The sequence below is a fragment of the Oryx dammah genome, unplaced genomic scaffold (assembly GCF_014754425.2).
Source record: "Oryx dammah isolate SB20612 unplaced genomic scaffold, SCBI_Odam_1.1 HiC_scaffold_17, whole genome shotgun sequence".
NCBI classification, from domain to species: Eukaryota; Metazoa; Chordata; class Mammalia; order Artiodactyla; family Bovidae; genus Oryx; species Oryx dammah.
This window is the reverse complement of record NW_024070201.1, coordinates 76855900-76871851: the sequence shown is the minus strand read 5'-3', so window position 1 is coordinate 76871851 and position 15952 is coordinate 76855900. Positions and strand designations below refer to the sequence as shown.

The 15952-nt window shown below is 37.4% G+C and overlaps 1 protein-coding gene across 1 annotated transcript; it reads left to right on the top strand.

Moving 5' to 3' along the window:
* The first annotated feature begins 5067 nt into the window (after positions 1 to 5067).
* LOC120877046 (olfactory receptor 8H1-like) lies at positions 5068 to 6013 on the top strand. Its single transcript, XM_040259347.1, is given in 2 exon segments — positions 5068 to 5462; positions 5464 to 6013. Coding segments are annotated over 2 exon segments (945 nt in total).
* Positions 6014 to 15952: the final 9939 nt, after the last annotated feature.

Below are 15952 nucleotides of genomic sequence, written 5' to 3'. Positions count from 1 at the left end.
AATGCCAATAAATGCTTCCTATGCTCAAGGATTATCTAGTTATTTAAAAAATAAAATAAAATAAACCAGTAGACACAGAAGATGTTCGGGAAATTGAGTAGAAGTTATCCTTTTGTAGGAGGCGTTTGCGTTTAAAGGGGAAATGTCTGTGTAGCTCAGATGGTAAAGAATCTACCTGAAATGCAGGAGACCTGGGTTCAGTCCCTGGGTGGGGAAGATCCCTTGGAGAAGGAAATGGCCCACTCCAGTATTCTTGCCTGGAGAATCCCCATGAACAGAGGAGCTTGGTGGACTACAATCCAATCCATGGAGTCTCGAAGAGTTGGGTACAACTGAGGGACTAACACTATCCTCTCCATTTGGAAGGATGTCTCCCTCTTTGTGGTCTTCCCTGCTGGCTCAGTGAGTAAAGAATCTGCCCTCAGTGCAGGAGACCTGGTTTTGATCCCTGGGTTGGGAAGATCGCCTGGAGGGGGAATGGCTACCCACTCCAGGATTCTTCCCTGGAGAACTCCAAGACAGAAGAGCCTGGAGGGCTACAGTCCGTGATGTCACAAAGATTCACAAAGAGTCCAACATGACTGAGTGCTATCACTTTCACGTTGCCTCCCTTTCTATACCAGGAGGAGAAAGATGACTAAATCTCTATTCAGTGAAGAAAGAATGAAGCTGAGTCTGCATTAACAACCGCACTCTCGGTTACTGTTCTTTCCCTGACTTCCACCCTCCCACATCTTCTTTTACCTTTAGCTGGAGATGGTATTTAAGGTAGTGGCTTGGACCCTTTTTGGAGTGTTATTTAGTTTTCTTGGGTGTCTCCCATGTATAAAGGGGATATACATATTACTAGATTTCTCTTTGTTTTTATACTGGTCATCTGCCTTTCATTACAAGAAGGTGGGTTTCAGCCAAAAATCTGAAAGGACAGAGTGAAAATTATTTTTTGTTCCCCACAAATCTCATAAAGTAGGTGAAAAGTGATACAAATTAGATAACAATTAATGAATTAGAAAACAAAAAAAGAAATAATTTAATAGCATTTATCAAAAAAGACAGAGGAGCTTGGCGAGCTATGGTCCATAGAGTTGCAAAGAGTTTGACATGAATAAAGTGACTAAGCAGCAGAAACAGCAGCATCCAAAGAAAATAAAAGAAAGATTCTTTCATTCATTAAAGAGGAAAGAAAAAAAATTAACCAGTATAGTCCAAGAGAGAAAGGAATGTGTGTGGATGGCATAGTTAAAACTAGCAAATTAAAGGATGAAACTATATCATATTAAATCAAGAGAGATTTTTTAAAAAAATCTCTGAGCAGACTTTTGTTTCTGCCATGATACAATAAAAGGTACAATAACAGCCCCAAATCATAAACAACCCAAATATTGAACATAATCAAGATAAATTTCAAGGATGGGAAAATATTAAGCAAGTGACTTGCTCCTGGTAATTTTGCAGTCACCAAATTATAGTCACAAATATAAAGTCAAAATTATAGTCACCAAAAGCTACAGGGAAGCTCCTGTAGCTCAGATGGTAAAGAATCTGCCTGAAATCCCCAAGACCTGGGTTCAATCCCTGGGTTGGGAAGATTCCCTGGAGAAGGGAATGAATACCCACTCCAGTATTCTCGCCTGAGGCATTACAAGCACATAGAAACCTGGTAGCTCTAGTCCGCGGGGTTGCAAAGAGTTGGACACAACTAAGTGACTAATGCTAATGCTATGGTTGTTGAGGTGGTTTTTACATTGAAAATTACTGTTAGCCTCTTATTTCACTTAACTCCCAGTTACCTATCATCAAATAAGTTTACTCTGGCTTTCTAATCTCCAAATAAGACGGGATTCCCTGGTGGCTCAGAGGGTACAGAGTCTGCCTGCAATGCGGGAGCCCTGAGATTGATCCCTGGGTCAGGAAGATCCGGGGAGAAGAAAATGGCAACCACTCCAGGAATCTTGCCTAAAAAAATCACACAGATGGAGGAGCCTGGTGAGCTATAATCCATAGGGTGGCAAAGAGACAGACTTTCAGTGAAAAATTAATTGATCACTCGAAGATGAAATGGAAACTTTTATTCAAGTCAAATTGAGGATTATAACCTGAGGACAACTCAGAAATCCACAAGAACTTTCTGCCGTTAGAAGTCAAAGGACAGTTACATAAGTTTTTGAGACAGAGATGTGTACATTAAATGATGTATATTTGACAGTGGATACAATCTAGATCTAAGCAAGTAATAGGTCATGGTTCATGTGAAAGTGTTAGAGTCTCAGTCGTGTCTGACTCTCTATGACCCCATGGACTGCATCCCGCCAGGCTCCTCTGTCCAGGGGGTTTCCCAGGCAAGAATACTGGAGTGGGTTGCCATTTCCTTCTCCAGGGAATCTTCCCGACCCAGGCATCAAACCCAGATCTCCCACATTGCAGGCAGATTCTTTACCATCTGAGCCACCAGGGAAGTCGTGGGTCATAGCGGTATCATATGAGATTAAGAAGGAATATCGTAAGGAGTTGCTTTGTTGATGCTGGAAGAATGTTGCTTTTTATGGCTGAGCAGGTTTCTGTTGATAGTGGAGTTTGGGCCAATGCATAAAGCAGATACACAATGCACGGTAGAGGGGAGAGAGGAGGTGAAGGGACAGAAGGACACTTTTGTTTATAATTTTTCTTATCATAAAATATGAATTTTATTTCACACCTATTCTAGCAGAACAAACTTTGGGTGAGTATAAATGCCCTTCCAGAATTCATTAAAATTACAATAAATGCACAATTGTTTCCTTTTTTCCAAACAATAAATTATCTCCTGAAATTTGGGAGGATGACCAGAGTTTCCTATAAGAGTCACTTTTAAATCGATATGAAAATTGGTTTAATTTTCATGAATTAATGAAAGATTCATAAGAGTATTTTAACCTGAATCTCAGTGTATCCCTTTTTATAGTCTTTCCTTGTTATCTCACCTTGGATAAACAATATTCAATAACATTCTTAACATCTGAAGAAGACTTTACTAGAATAAAGTTGGTTATAGGGTGTCAGCCAATAAATAAAACGTGAAGTTATTGGTTTTATGAGAGACTAGGATAACATTGGTTATAGTATGTTATGAAATTTAAATTATAAAATAAGGATGGGTACTGAATATCCAGTATGATAATAATTATGAAGTTCTATAGGTATGCAAACAAGCATTATATTAAAAAATCATCTGGAGAAATTTATCAAAATGTTACAAAATTTATCAAAATGTTACATGGTGTTGAAATTTTTCATATCATTCTTTCAATTTTGTTAAATTCTCAATTTATTTCTAATGAAAATGTCTACTCTTCCCATAATAGTGTCACACAATTAAATATAAAAGACTCATTGTGAAAAATGCATCTCTCCTCAGGAATGAAGGGATGAAAAAATCATTCCTTCCCTGACAGTTTCAGGCATAGAGTAATTGCTCTAGAAATAGTTTCTCTACCACCCAGGCAAAAATTTAGAGCATTACACAGGAAGAGCAAGCCGTTAGGCCCCTCACTGTGGGTCTTGGAAAGGAAGACATCTAGCTTCTCCTGACCTAGCATACCTGCATTTAGCCCTGAAGACATGCCAAGTCCTTTTTGTCCTTGGAGATATGCCAAGAATTATTCATTGGAAATTGGTCCACAGGGATGACCGAATGTTGCAATCATCAACCCCCAGTATGTGAGGTGCCCTGGAATTATTAGGATAAGAGGGAAGGCATACTCTGCTCTGCTTCTCATATTCATTTTAGACATACATTCCTGGCAGATGTTACATTTGATCAGGAACTGAACAAACTTTCTAGGCTGACTAATTTTTCCTTCAGAATAAAACAAAATGACTGCACTAAAATTTAAAAAGAATTTATCTCAAAGAAACAAATATTATATGACAGAAAGACAGATAATATTAGAGGAAGGTGTTTTTCAGTCAATCCTGCTTCCCAGTAAGTACTGTTCTCAAAAATGGAAGATTTTAGTCAAAATCAAATAAAGCAGGAATAATATCAGAAGAGTATGCATGCAATATCATTTAGATATCTTTGCCTTCAGTAGTGCCAGGATTGGTGGACCCAGAAATATAGAGTTGTTATAATCATGGTCTTTTAGCCATTTAGAAATATAATTTTGGAAGAAATTTGATGTTTTTTTTAATATAAATTTATTCATTTTAATTGATTTTGAATGGCCAGGTTATGATAAGTTTGTGTCTTTTGGAAATTAATACTAAGTATGTGGTCAGTCTACTGAAGTCCAAAGATTGATAGTTATTTTTCATTAGTATTAAATAATATTGGAGGAAATAGCAGAGCATAGTATATTAAAAGTATTCTAATATGATTGTTTATGATATATATAGCATTTTAATAGGCATGTTTGAAATTAACTATGAGAAATATAATGGACATGCTCTCTGGAGTCAGTCTATCTTGGTAGAAATACAGAGCCAACATTTAATAGTTCTAACTATGGACACATTACCCAAATTCTGTTCCCTTTTTCTCATATGAAAAATGTGGGTAATAATACTATGGTATAATAAACTCATGGGCATTAAATGCATTAATAATGGGAAGCATTTAGGAGGCTTCCGTGGTGTCTCAGAGGTTAAAGCCTCTGCCTCCAATGCGGGATACCCAGGTTCAATCCCTGGGTTGGGAAGATCCCCTGGAGAAGGAAATGGCACCCCACTCCAGTATTCTTGCCTGGAGAATCCCATGGATGGAGGAGCCTGGTGGGCTACAGTCCTCGGGGTAGCAAAGAGTTGGACACGACTGAGTGACTTCACTTTCTTTTACATTCAGGCTTATACAATTTATTCAATATACTACTTTTTGTTGTATTTAAATGTCAATTTACATCTATTTATGTATTTGGGAATCAATATTTTTTTCTTCATACACAGTCCATACCTCATTATCATCAGTTCTTAGAAACATTAAGCAAATATAAATATGTCAGGTCATATATAGCAACACAAACCCAACACAATATAGTAATTTCTGATAAGTTTCAACTTTGATTTCTCAACAGTTTGGAGCGTTTGAACACTATGGGCAGAAGGAATATCACACAGGTGTCTGACTTCATCCTCATGGGACTGACAGACTCTGAAGAGATCCGGCTGGTCCTCTTCACCCTCTTCCTCCTGATGTACCTGATCACTGTGCTGGGGAATGGGGGGATGATCCTGATAATCCGCCTGGACCCCCAGCTTCACACCCTCATGTACTTTTTCCTCAGTCACTTGTCATTTCTTGACCTCACTTACTCAAGTGTCATCACCCCTAAAACCTTAGGCAACTTACTGACTTCCATCAAAAATATTTCGTACCTGAACTGCTTCACTCAGATGTCTTTCTTTGTCTTCTTGGGCGCCACTGAGTGTGTCCTTCTCTCCTCCATGGCCTGCGATCGCTGTGCAGCCATCTGCAGCCCTCTGCGTTACCGTGGTTATGTCCACCAGGCGCTGCTGCTCTCTCGTCTTCGGATCCTATTTGATTGGCTTTACAGATTCCTTTGTCAATGTGCTTTGCATGAACAGATTGCATTTCTGCAACTCCAACGTAATCTACCACTTTTTCTGTGACACATCACCAATTCTATCCCTGTCCTGCACTGACACACACAACATTGAGATCATGATATCCATTGTCGCTGGCTGTACCCTAGTGGTGTCTCTTATCACAATATTTGTGTCCTATGTGTTCATACTGTTCACCATCCTGAAAATCACTTCCACTTCAGGGAAGCAGAAAGCCTTCTCTACCTGTGCCTCCCACCTCCTGGGAGTAACCATCTTTTACGGCACTATGATTTTCACTTACTTAAAACCAAGTAAGTCCTACTCCTTGGGAAAGGATCAGGTGGCTTCTGTTTTTTATACTATTGTCATCCCCATGCTGAATCCCCTTATATACAGTCTTAGAAACAAGGAAGTGAAAAATGCTATCAGTAGAGTAATTCAGAAAAGAAGGGTTTCCAAGCAATTAAAATAACAGTGATGCTGAACTTCTAAGCTATTATTTTTCTCTTCTTCCCTTTATGGCATTTCCTTCCTCTTTCTCCAGAAATGAATTGAAAACTTTACTTGTTCTTTATTTATTCATTTATTCAGTAGAATTACCCTTTGCTTCACCAAATATTTTCTTGGAAATTATTAGAATATGCCTTTAGAAATCCACATTGTAATTGGAAACACTGACACATGTTAAATCCATGGTGCAAATCTATCTGTTTTTAAGGGTAAAAACTGATTAGCAAAATAAAAATTTTATTTACCGCATTTTAAAGTATTTCATGCAGATTCAGAGAATTTTATGACAGAAAAGAGCTTCATTTTGGGAACAATGATAACAGTTTTAGAAATTATTTCATTTACATTGTGGAAAAGCAGTATAGCAGAGTGCTCTTGTTATTGAACTAAACACTCCAGACTTTTGATTCCAGACCTGCAACTCTTTCAGCTGTGCAACTCTTAAATAAAACATTTTCTCAATTGAACATAATAAATTATGATTCCAGGTCCATAGAGTTTTTCTAAAGATTAAATCATATAACTGATGTAAGTGTTTAAGGGAGTACTATTAAAGGCAGACCATTATCATTAGAAGAAGAAGAAGGCAGAAGGCGAAGGCACCCCACTCCAGTACTCTTCCCTGGAGAATCCCATGGATGGAGGAGCCTGGTAGGCTGCAGTCCATGGGTCGCTAGGAGTCGGACACGACTGCCGACTTCACTTTCACTTTTCACTTTCATGCACTAGAGAAGAAAATGGCAACCCACGCCAGTATTCTTGCCTGGAAAATCCCGGGGACAGGGGAGCCTGGTGGGCTGCCATCTATGGGGTCACATAGAATCAGACATGACTGAAGCGACTTAGCAGCAGCAGCATTATCATTAGAACACTCTTATTTGTTCAGTATTTTTAATGCACAGTGTCTTATTCTTACAGAATATTCTCTTTATAGTATAAAATTACTTTTGGTACATTTAAAGGACAAACACACAAACAGCTAAGAGAAAACTCAGCACCTCACAGGTTTGGATTTAAAATGGTACATGTCAATATTGCAGAAAACTTAAAAATGTTGAAAATTTAAGGAAATAGAAATGCCCTAAAAATTAATAAATTTGTATGTCTTCTTCCGGATTGATAGTTATGTGTGTGTGTGTGTGTGTGTATATATATATATATATAATGTGCTAGAACAATACTTCTCTCATTTCATATGTACCTTTTTGCAGTTTAATGTGTACATTAACAAGATTAACCTTTAACTATTTCTTTGTCAATGAATTCTAAGATGAATGTGTTTTTGATACATGGGAAAGATTGACTTTGATTTTGCACTTCTTTGAACGTGAAGTGTTTGTAAATTCATCAAGTTAAAAATCTGCAGAGAGTTCTGTCTCTTTGGTTACTATCTGAAAATATTTAAAAAAATCCTTCCTTTCTATGATGTGTCAACAAGCTTTAGTAAATTGCTTTTTAGTTGAAATTCTGTGTATTTTATAGCATAACTGCCTTTCTCTAGATTTCTAGAGATTTGTTATGGTCATTAAAAAATTAAATTAATTAAATTAAATGCTTAACTCATTTGTTTTAAATTACTTAACAGAGATAAGTAGTTCAGTTCAGTTCAGTTGCTCAGTTGTGTCCGACTCTTTGCAACCCCATGAACCACAGCACACCAGGGCTGGAGTTTACCCAAACCCATGTCCATTGAGTCAGTGATGCCATCCAACCATCTCACCCTCTGTTGCCCCCTTTTCCTCCTGCCCTCAATCTTTCCCAGCATCAGTGTCTTTTCCAATGAGTCAGCTCTTCACATCAATCAGTTGGCCAAAATATTCGAGTTTCACCTTCAACATCAGCCCTTCCAATGAACACCCAGGACTGATCTCCTTTAGAATGGACTGGTAGGATCGCCTTGCAGTCCAAGGGCCTCTCAAGAGTCTTCTCCAACACCACAGTTTAAAGGCATCAATTCTTTGGCGCTCAGCCTTTTTATAGTCGAACTCTCATATCCATACATGACCACTGGAAAAACCATAGCCTTGACTAGACGGACCTTTGTTGGCAAAGTAATATCTATGCTTTTAAATATGCTACCTAGGTTGGTCATAACTTTCCTTCCAAGGAGTAAGCATCTTTTAATTTCATGACTGAAGTCACCATCTGCAGTTATTTTGGAGCCCCCCCAAATAAAGTCTGACTCTGTTTCCACTGTTTCCCCATCTATTTCCCATGAAGTGATCAAACCAGATGCCATGATCTTAGTTTTCTGAATGTTGAGCTAGAAGCCAACTTTTCCACTCTCGAGACTCTCTCTTTCATCAAGAGGCTTTTTAGTTCCTCTTCACTTTCTGCCATAAGGGTGGTGCCATCTGCATGTCTGAGGTTATTAATTTCTCTCAGCAATCTTGATTCCAGCTTGTGCCTCATCCAGCTCAGGATTTCTCATTGACTATGCCAAACCCTTTGACTGTGTGGATCATAGCAAGCTGTGGAAAATTCTGAAGGAGACATGAATACCAGACCACCTGACCTGCCTCTGAGAAACCTGTATGCAGATCAGGAAGCAACAGTTAGAGATAAGAAGTAAAACTACAAATTTACAATGAATTCAGTCTTTGTGTTAGCTCATTAATTTTAGTCTGGTAGAGTGCTAAAAATTTCCCTTATTTTAAAATTTTTCTTGTACATAATATTGAATTTCAATTTTAATCTACTCTAGAAGCTGAAGTTGAACGGTTTTATGAAGACCTACAAGACCTTTTAGAACTAACACCCAAAAAAGATATCCTTTTCATTATAGGGGACTGGAATGTAAAAGAGGGAAGCCAAGAAACACCTGGAGTAACAGGCAAATTTGGCCTTGGAATGCGGAATGAAGCAGGGCAAAGACTAATAGAGTTTTGCCAAGAAAATGCACTGGTCATAGCAAACACCCTCTTCCAACAACACAAGAGAAGACTCTACACATGGACATCACCAGATGGTCAACACCGAAATCAGATTGATGATATTCTTTGCAGCCAAAGATGGAGAAGCTTTATAAAGTCAACAAAAATAAGACCAGAAGCTGACTGTGGCTCAAATCATGAACTCCTTATTACCAAATTCAGACTCAAATTGAAGAAAGTAGGCAAAACCACTAGACCATTCAGGTATGACCTAAATCAAATCCCTTATGATTATACAGTGGAAGTGAGAAATAGATTTAAGGGCCTAGATCTGACATACAGACTGCCTAGTGAACTATGGACTGAGGTTGGTGACATTGTACAGGAGACAGGGATCAAGACCATCCCCATGGAAAAGAAATGCAAAAAAGCAAAATGGCTGTCTAGGGAGGCCTTGCAATTAGCTGTGAAAAGAAGAGAGGCAATAAGCAAAGGAGAAAAGGAAAGATATAAGCATCTGAATGCAGAGTTCCAAAGAATAGCAAGAAAGAGATAAGAAAGCCTTCTTCAGTGATCAATGCAAAAAAATAGAATGAGAAAGACTAGAAAGCTCTTCAAGAAAATTAGAGATACCAAGGGAACATTTCATGCAAAGATAGGCTCGATAAAGGACAGAAATGGTATGGACCTAACAGAAGCAGAAGATATTAAGAAGAGGTGGCAAGAATACATGGAAAAACTGTACAGAAAAGAGCTTCACGACCCAGATAATTATGATGATGTGATCACTAATCTAGAGCCAGACATCTTGGAAAGTGAAGTCTAGTGGGCCTTAGAAAGCATCACTACAAACAAAGCTACTGGAGGTGATGGAATTCCAGTAGAGCTATTTCAAATCCTGAAAGATGATGCTGTGAAAGTGCTGCACTCAGTATGTCAGCAAATTTGGAAAACTCAGCAGTGGCCACAGGACTGGAAACGGTCAGTTTTCATTCCAATCCCAAAGAAAGGCAATGCCAAAGAATGCTCAAACTACTGCACAATTGCACTCATCTCACATGCTAGTAAAGTAATGCTCAAACTTCTCCAAGCCAGGCTTCAGCAATACGTGAACCGTGAACTCCCTGATGTTCAAGTTGGTTTTAGAAAAGGCAGATGAACCAGAGATCAAATTGCCAACATCCGCTGGATCATGGAAAAAGCAAGAGAGTTCCAGAAAAACATCTATTTCTGCTTTATTGACTATGCCAAAGCCTTTGACTGTGTGGATCACAATAAACTGTGGAAAATTCTGAAAGAGATGGGAATACCAGACCACCTGACCTGCCTCTTGAGAAATCTGTATGCAGGTCAGGAAGCAACAGTTAGAACTGGACATGGAACAACAGACTGGTTCCAAATAGGAAAAGGAGTACGTTAAGTCTGTATATTGTCACCCTGCTTCTTTAACTTATATGCAGAGTACATCATGAGAAATGCTGGACTGGAAGAAACACAAGCTGGAATCAAGATTGCCAGGAGAAATATCAATAACCTCAGATATGCAGATGACACCACCCTTATGGTAGAAAGTGAAGAGGAGCTGAAAAGCCTCTTGATGAAAGTGAAAGAGGAGAGCAGAAAAGTTGGCTGAAAGCTCAACATTCAGAAAATGAAGATCATAGCATCCGGTCCCATGACTTCATGGGAAATAGATGGGGAAACAGTGGAAACAGTGTCAGACTTTATTTTTTTGGGTTCCAAATCACTGCAGGTGGTGATTGCAGCCATGAAATTATAAGACGCTTACTCTTGGAAGAAAAGTTATGACCAACCTAGATAGTATATTCAAACGCAGAGACATTACTTTGCCGACTAAGGTCCATCTAGTCAAGGCTATGGTTTTCCCAGTGGTCATGTATGGATGTGAGAGTTGGACTGTGAAGAAGGCTGAGTGCCGAAGAATTGATGCTTTTGAACTGTGGTGTTGGAAAAGACTCTTGAAAGTCCCTTGGACTGCAAGCAGATCCAACCAGTCCGTTCTGTAGGAGATCAACCCTGGGATTTCTTTGGAAGGAATGATGCTAAAGCTGAAACTCCGGTACTTTGGCCACCTCATGCGAAGAGTTGACTCATTGGAAAAGACTCTGATGCTGGGAGGGATTGGAGGCAGGAGGAGAAGGGGACGACCAAAGATGAGATGGCTGGATGGCATCACCCACTCAATGGACGTGAGTCTGAGTAAACTCCAGGATATGGTGATGGACAGGGAGGCCTGGTGTGCTGCGATTCATGGGGTCGCAAAGAGTCGGACACAACTGAGCGACTGAACTGAAATGAACTGCTATTTAAAGGTTAAGATCATATTTTTCATTTCAGTTCAGTCATTCAGTCGTGTCTGACTCTTTGCGACCCCATGAATCACAGCACGCCAGGCCTCCCTGTCCATCACCAAATCCCAGAGTTCACACAGACTCACGTCCATCCAGTCGGTGATGCCATCCATCCATCTCATCCTCTGTTGTCCCCTTCTCCTCCTGCCCCCAATCCCTCCCAGCATCATAGTTGTTTCCCATGAGTCAACTCTTCTCATGAGGTGGCCAAAGTACTGGAGTTTTATTTATCATCATTCCTTCCAAAGAACGCCCAGGGCTGATCTCCTTTAGAATGGACTGGTTCGATCTCCTTGCAGTCCAAGGGGCTCTCAAGAGTCTTCTCCTACACCACTGTTCAAAAGTATCAATTCTTCAGTGCTCAGCTTTCTTCACAGTCCAACTCTCACATCCATACATGACCACTGGAAAAACCATAGCCTTGACTAGACGGACCTTTGTTGGCAAAGTAATATCTCTGCTTTTCAACATGCTATCTAAGTTGGTCATAACTTTCCTTCCAAGGAGTAATTGTCTTTTAATTTCATGGCTGCAATCACCATCTGCTGTGATTTTGGAGCCCCGAAAAATTAAGTCTGACTCTGTCTTTAGTGTTTCCCCATCTATTTCCCATGGGTAAGTGATGAGACCAGATGCCATGATCTTCATTTTCTGAATGTTGAGCTTTAAGCCAACTTTATCACTTCCTCTTTCATTCATTAACCAAGCATTTAATATTTTTTGTTTATATTTTTGTAACTAGATAGATCGTTTTATTTACACTATAATCATTATAAACTTTCATTTTTTTAAATTAATTTTTTTCTCTAGAAAATTATATTTGATTATTTTAATAATAATTAGATGCAAAAGTGCAATTCTATTTTAGGAGTTAAAAGTTTACTTTGCTTTTACTAGTTCAAACTGTTAACAAATTTAAGTGTTTTAAATGTGTATTATTTTCTGATAATTTGTTTAAAAAGTTACTTATCTTTTTTCTAGGCCATTTGAAGTTGTAATGACTGCTTTTCTCTGATTTCAGTGTTTTCTAGATTCTTTACTTAGAGCAATTGCTACTTGTTTTTGCTTCCATTATTTTAACAATGTACTTTTTGTCTTCTTTGTTATCATTCATAAGCATAATGTACTTTCATATATTTATGGGCCCTTTTCAGTTTTCTAGCCTCTTTTATAAATTATGCTTTTACTATGCTTTCCTTTCTATTTCTATGATTAGGAAATGTATCCTCTTATTTTCTGCAAACAAATATGATGAACAGATTCTATGATGTGGACAATTCTTAAATTAGGTAAATTTTAAAGCAACCTAAACTCTATAAATTGACTATACTATTCTCATAATAATGTAGTTTAGAATACTTTTATATGATAACAGAAACATAAGTAATATTATTACACATGTGCATTGTGTTTTATCATCTATAGGCCATATGAAATATTTCAAATATTTTCATTTTCCTAAATGTTCCTTGTTATATTAGTGCATACCACATTTTAGGTAAAATGGAGTCTGAAGTAATTTAAAATATAATATGCTTTTTTATGTTGCCATGCCAAAATGCTATTTAATAAAAGTATGATACAGAGAAAAATGCAAAAACATAATCAGCTGCATTTATTGTCAAATAATTGATAAATAGAATGATCATAATACATTTTGCTAAGTATTTCCCATCTACCAGCCAAATCCCCAATATCTAAAGGGATTTAGATATAGAGTGAAAAGAGTTTATCTTCACAAGAGAACTTACAGGTAAGTACCAGAAACATCTACATGTTAATTTCAGGTGATGGAAGGCCATCCTCCTACTTATTCAGTCAATGACTGAAAAGGACTCCTCACATCCAATCTATCAAGATAATATATAGATTCAAAACACATGGTATATTTGAAGTCTGACTACTTCTCAACATCTTTTCTGCTACCCACACTGGTTCAAAGAACCATCATAGTTAGAATCATTGCTGCAGTCTCTGGGCTTGTCTCTGCTTGGCCTTGTCCCTCTTGAATTTAAATGTCAATGTAAGAGCCAGAGCGATCATACTGTTAAAGAATAAGTTGGAATATATTACTTTATTCAATAATCCTACAGGTCTTATCTCACTAAGAGTAAAAACGAAAATCTTCATAAAATCCCACTGGTCCATAATAACCTTGCCTCTACTACTAACCTCCATGAACTCATTCCTTACTATTGTATCAATTATATTCACTTTGATTTAACCACATGACATCCTAACTCTTCTGTGTATACTAGTCCTGATACTACCTGAGATTTTTCCATTTTTCCTTCATTCAGAAATTCCTGTTCATAGACAACTACATGGTTTTTTTTTTTTTTTTTGTCTTATTCTATTGAATAAAAACATCCTTGCCACTTTATTTAAAATTGTACCTGTTCTCTATTCTTTTTCACATTTTGTTTGTTTCCCATACCAAGTGTCTACATCCAACCATTAATAATATTTTGCTAGTGCATTTTTGCATTTTTTTTCTTGTCTGCTCCTCTCCCCCCTCCACACACACACTATCATATAAACTTAACAAGTTCGGGATTCTTGCTTAATTTGTTCAACATTGTATCCTTAGCACTAGATCTATGCCTCAACATATATCTGAAGGTTGCAATTTACAGATGAGGAATCTGCAGAGCAGAAAGAGTAAATAGTGGTCCATGGTCAGTCCACTAGTTAAAGAACAAGCTGGCTCACATTTGAACCCAGATACCCTTACTCTAGCGTTCCTATGCTTTATCACCACTATCTGATTGGATATTTTTTCAACATAATTGTACTACAATTATCAACGTTGAAAAGTAGAATTCATAGCTATATTAAAGAAAACATTAAAGAAAATGCCAGGGGCTGTTGAAAGGTGTATGTAGCTGGCAGACATTCTCTGGAAAAGCTGATTGAAGACAGTGTAGTTTTGGTATTACTAGATAGGCCTTTGCAAACATACAGTCACAGTCCTATTCACAGAAGGAAAATTAAAGAACAGTTTATCCCTCAGTAGTATTATTCTAAAAAAAAATCTGTAATAGTCAGGGAACAGGCTATGTTGGTGTAAGAGTGGGATTCAAAAACAGAGTGTCTCAATAAAGAAAACAATATCCTCAGTTGCAAATTCCTAGATGTTAACTGTTTAGAGTGTGTGGATGACTCTTTTTCACAGAATAATCCTGGAAATTACATTTCTTTTATGTTTTTGATTGGTTAGCCCCCAGATGTTGTCCTCTTCTGCATTGTTGAAAGTATCAATGATTTTTCTTAAGTACTGGTAGAATTTACCAGTAAAACCATCTGTGCCTGGACCTACTTTTCAGTATCTATTCAAGTTAATTGAAAGCATGAATCCCACTTAAGCAAATGTGTGAAAATGTTCATAAGCAGTATGAATGACAGCTATAGAATAGAAACAACTCAAATGGCCATCAGATGATGATGAATGAATAAAGTGTGATATAAGCATTCAATAGAGCAAAGTATGACAATAAAGAAAAAAATACAGTGAGTATGCATGTTACATTCTAGGTGAACTTTGAAACCTTTATTTTAAGGAAATACTTTAGTCACAAGATACAACATACTGTATGAAGCAATTCACATGAAATATTTAGAATAGGCAAATGAAAAGATATTTGAAACTTCCTATGAGTGAATATAATGTGTTCTGTGTAAGTCAATAAAGAATGATCAGATTAAAGTATTGGTTAAACTCAAAATGTCTTTATTATGTTAAAATTTTTTATACAATTTAAAGCAAAAATTAAAAATTTATGTTTAGTTTTATCTTATCTTTCCATAAACCTGATTTTTATTTCACACTTGTTTTAGTAGAACTAACTTTTGGTGACTAAATTTGCCCTTCTAAAGTTCAAAGTGAAGTGAAGTGAAGTCACTCAGTTGTGTCCTACTGTGACTCCATGGATGGTAGCCTACCAGGCTCGCTCCCGATCCATGGGGTTTTCCAGGCAAGAATACTGGAGTGGGCTGCCATTTCCTTGTCCATCTAAAGTTCAAAAATGATACAATAAATGCAAAAGTAACTCCTTTATCCAAACCAACAAATTATCTCCTGAAATTCTAAAGTACGAGCAGAGATTCCTGTAAGAGTCACTTTTAAATCTATATAAAATAGGTTTAATTATCTTGAGTTGATGTAGGGGGAGATGGGAGGGGGGTTCGGGATTGGGAACACGTGTACACCCGTGGTGGATTCATGTTGATGTATGGCAAAACCAATACAATATTGTAAAGTAAATAATAATAATAATTTGAAAAAAAGGAAAAAAATAAAAAACTCAGATAAAAAAAAAAAGCTTCACAAGAATATTTTAATCTGATACTCTGTTATTACTTCTAAGTCTTTCTTTGTTTCCTCATGTTGGACAAATAATATTTAAGAAAGTTCTTAACATTTGAGGAAGACTTCACTAGAACAAAGTTGGTTGTGAGCTATCAGTCAATGCATAGAACATGAAATTATGGGTTTTTCAAAAGGCTAATATAGCATTGGTCATAATATGTTATGAAATTTTAGCATAAATTGAGACTGGGTATTGAACAAGCATTCTGATAGTAATTATGAAAAGCTGCTGCTGCTGCTGCTAAGTTGCTTCAGTCGTGTCCAACTCTGTGCGACCCCATAGACGG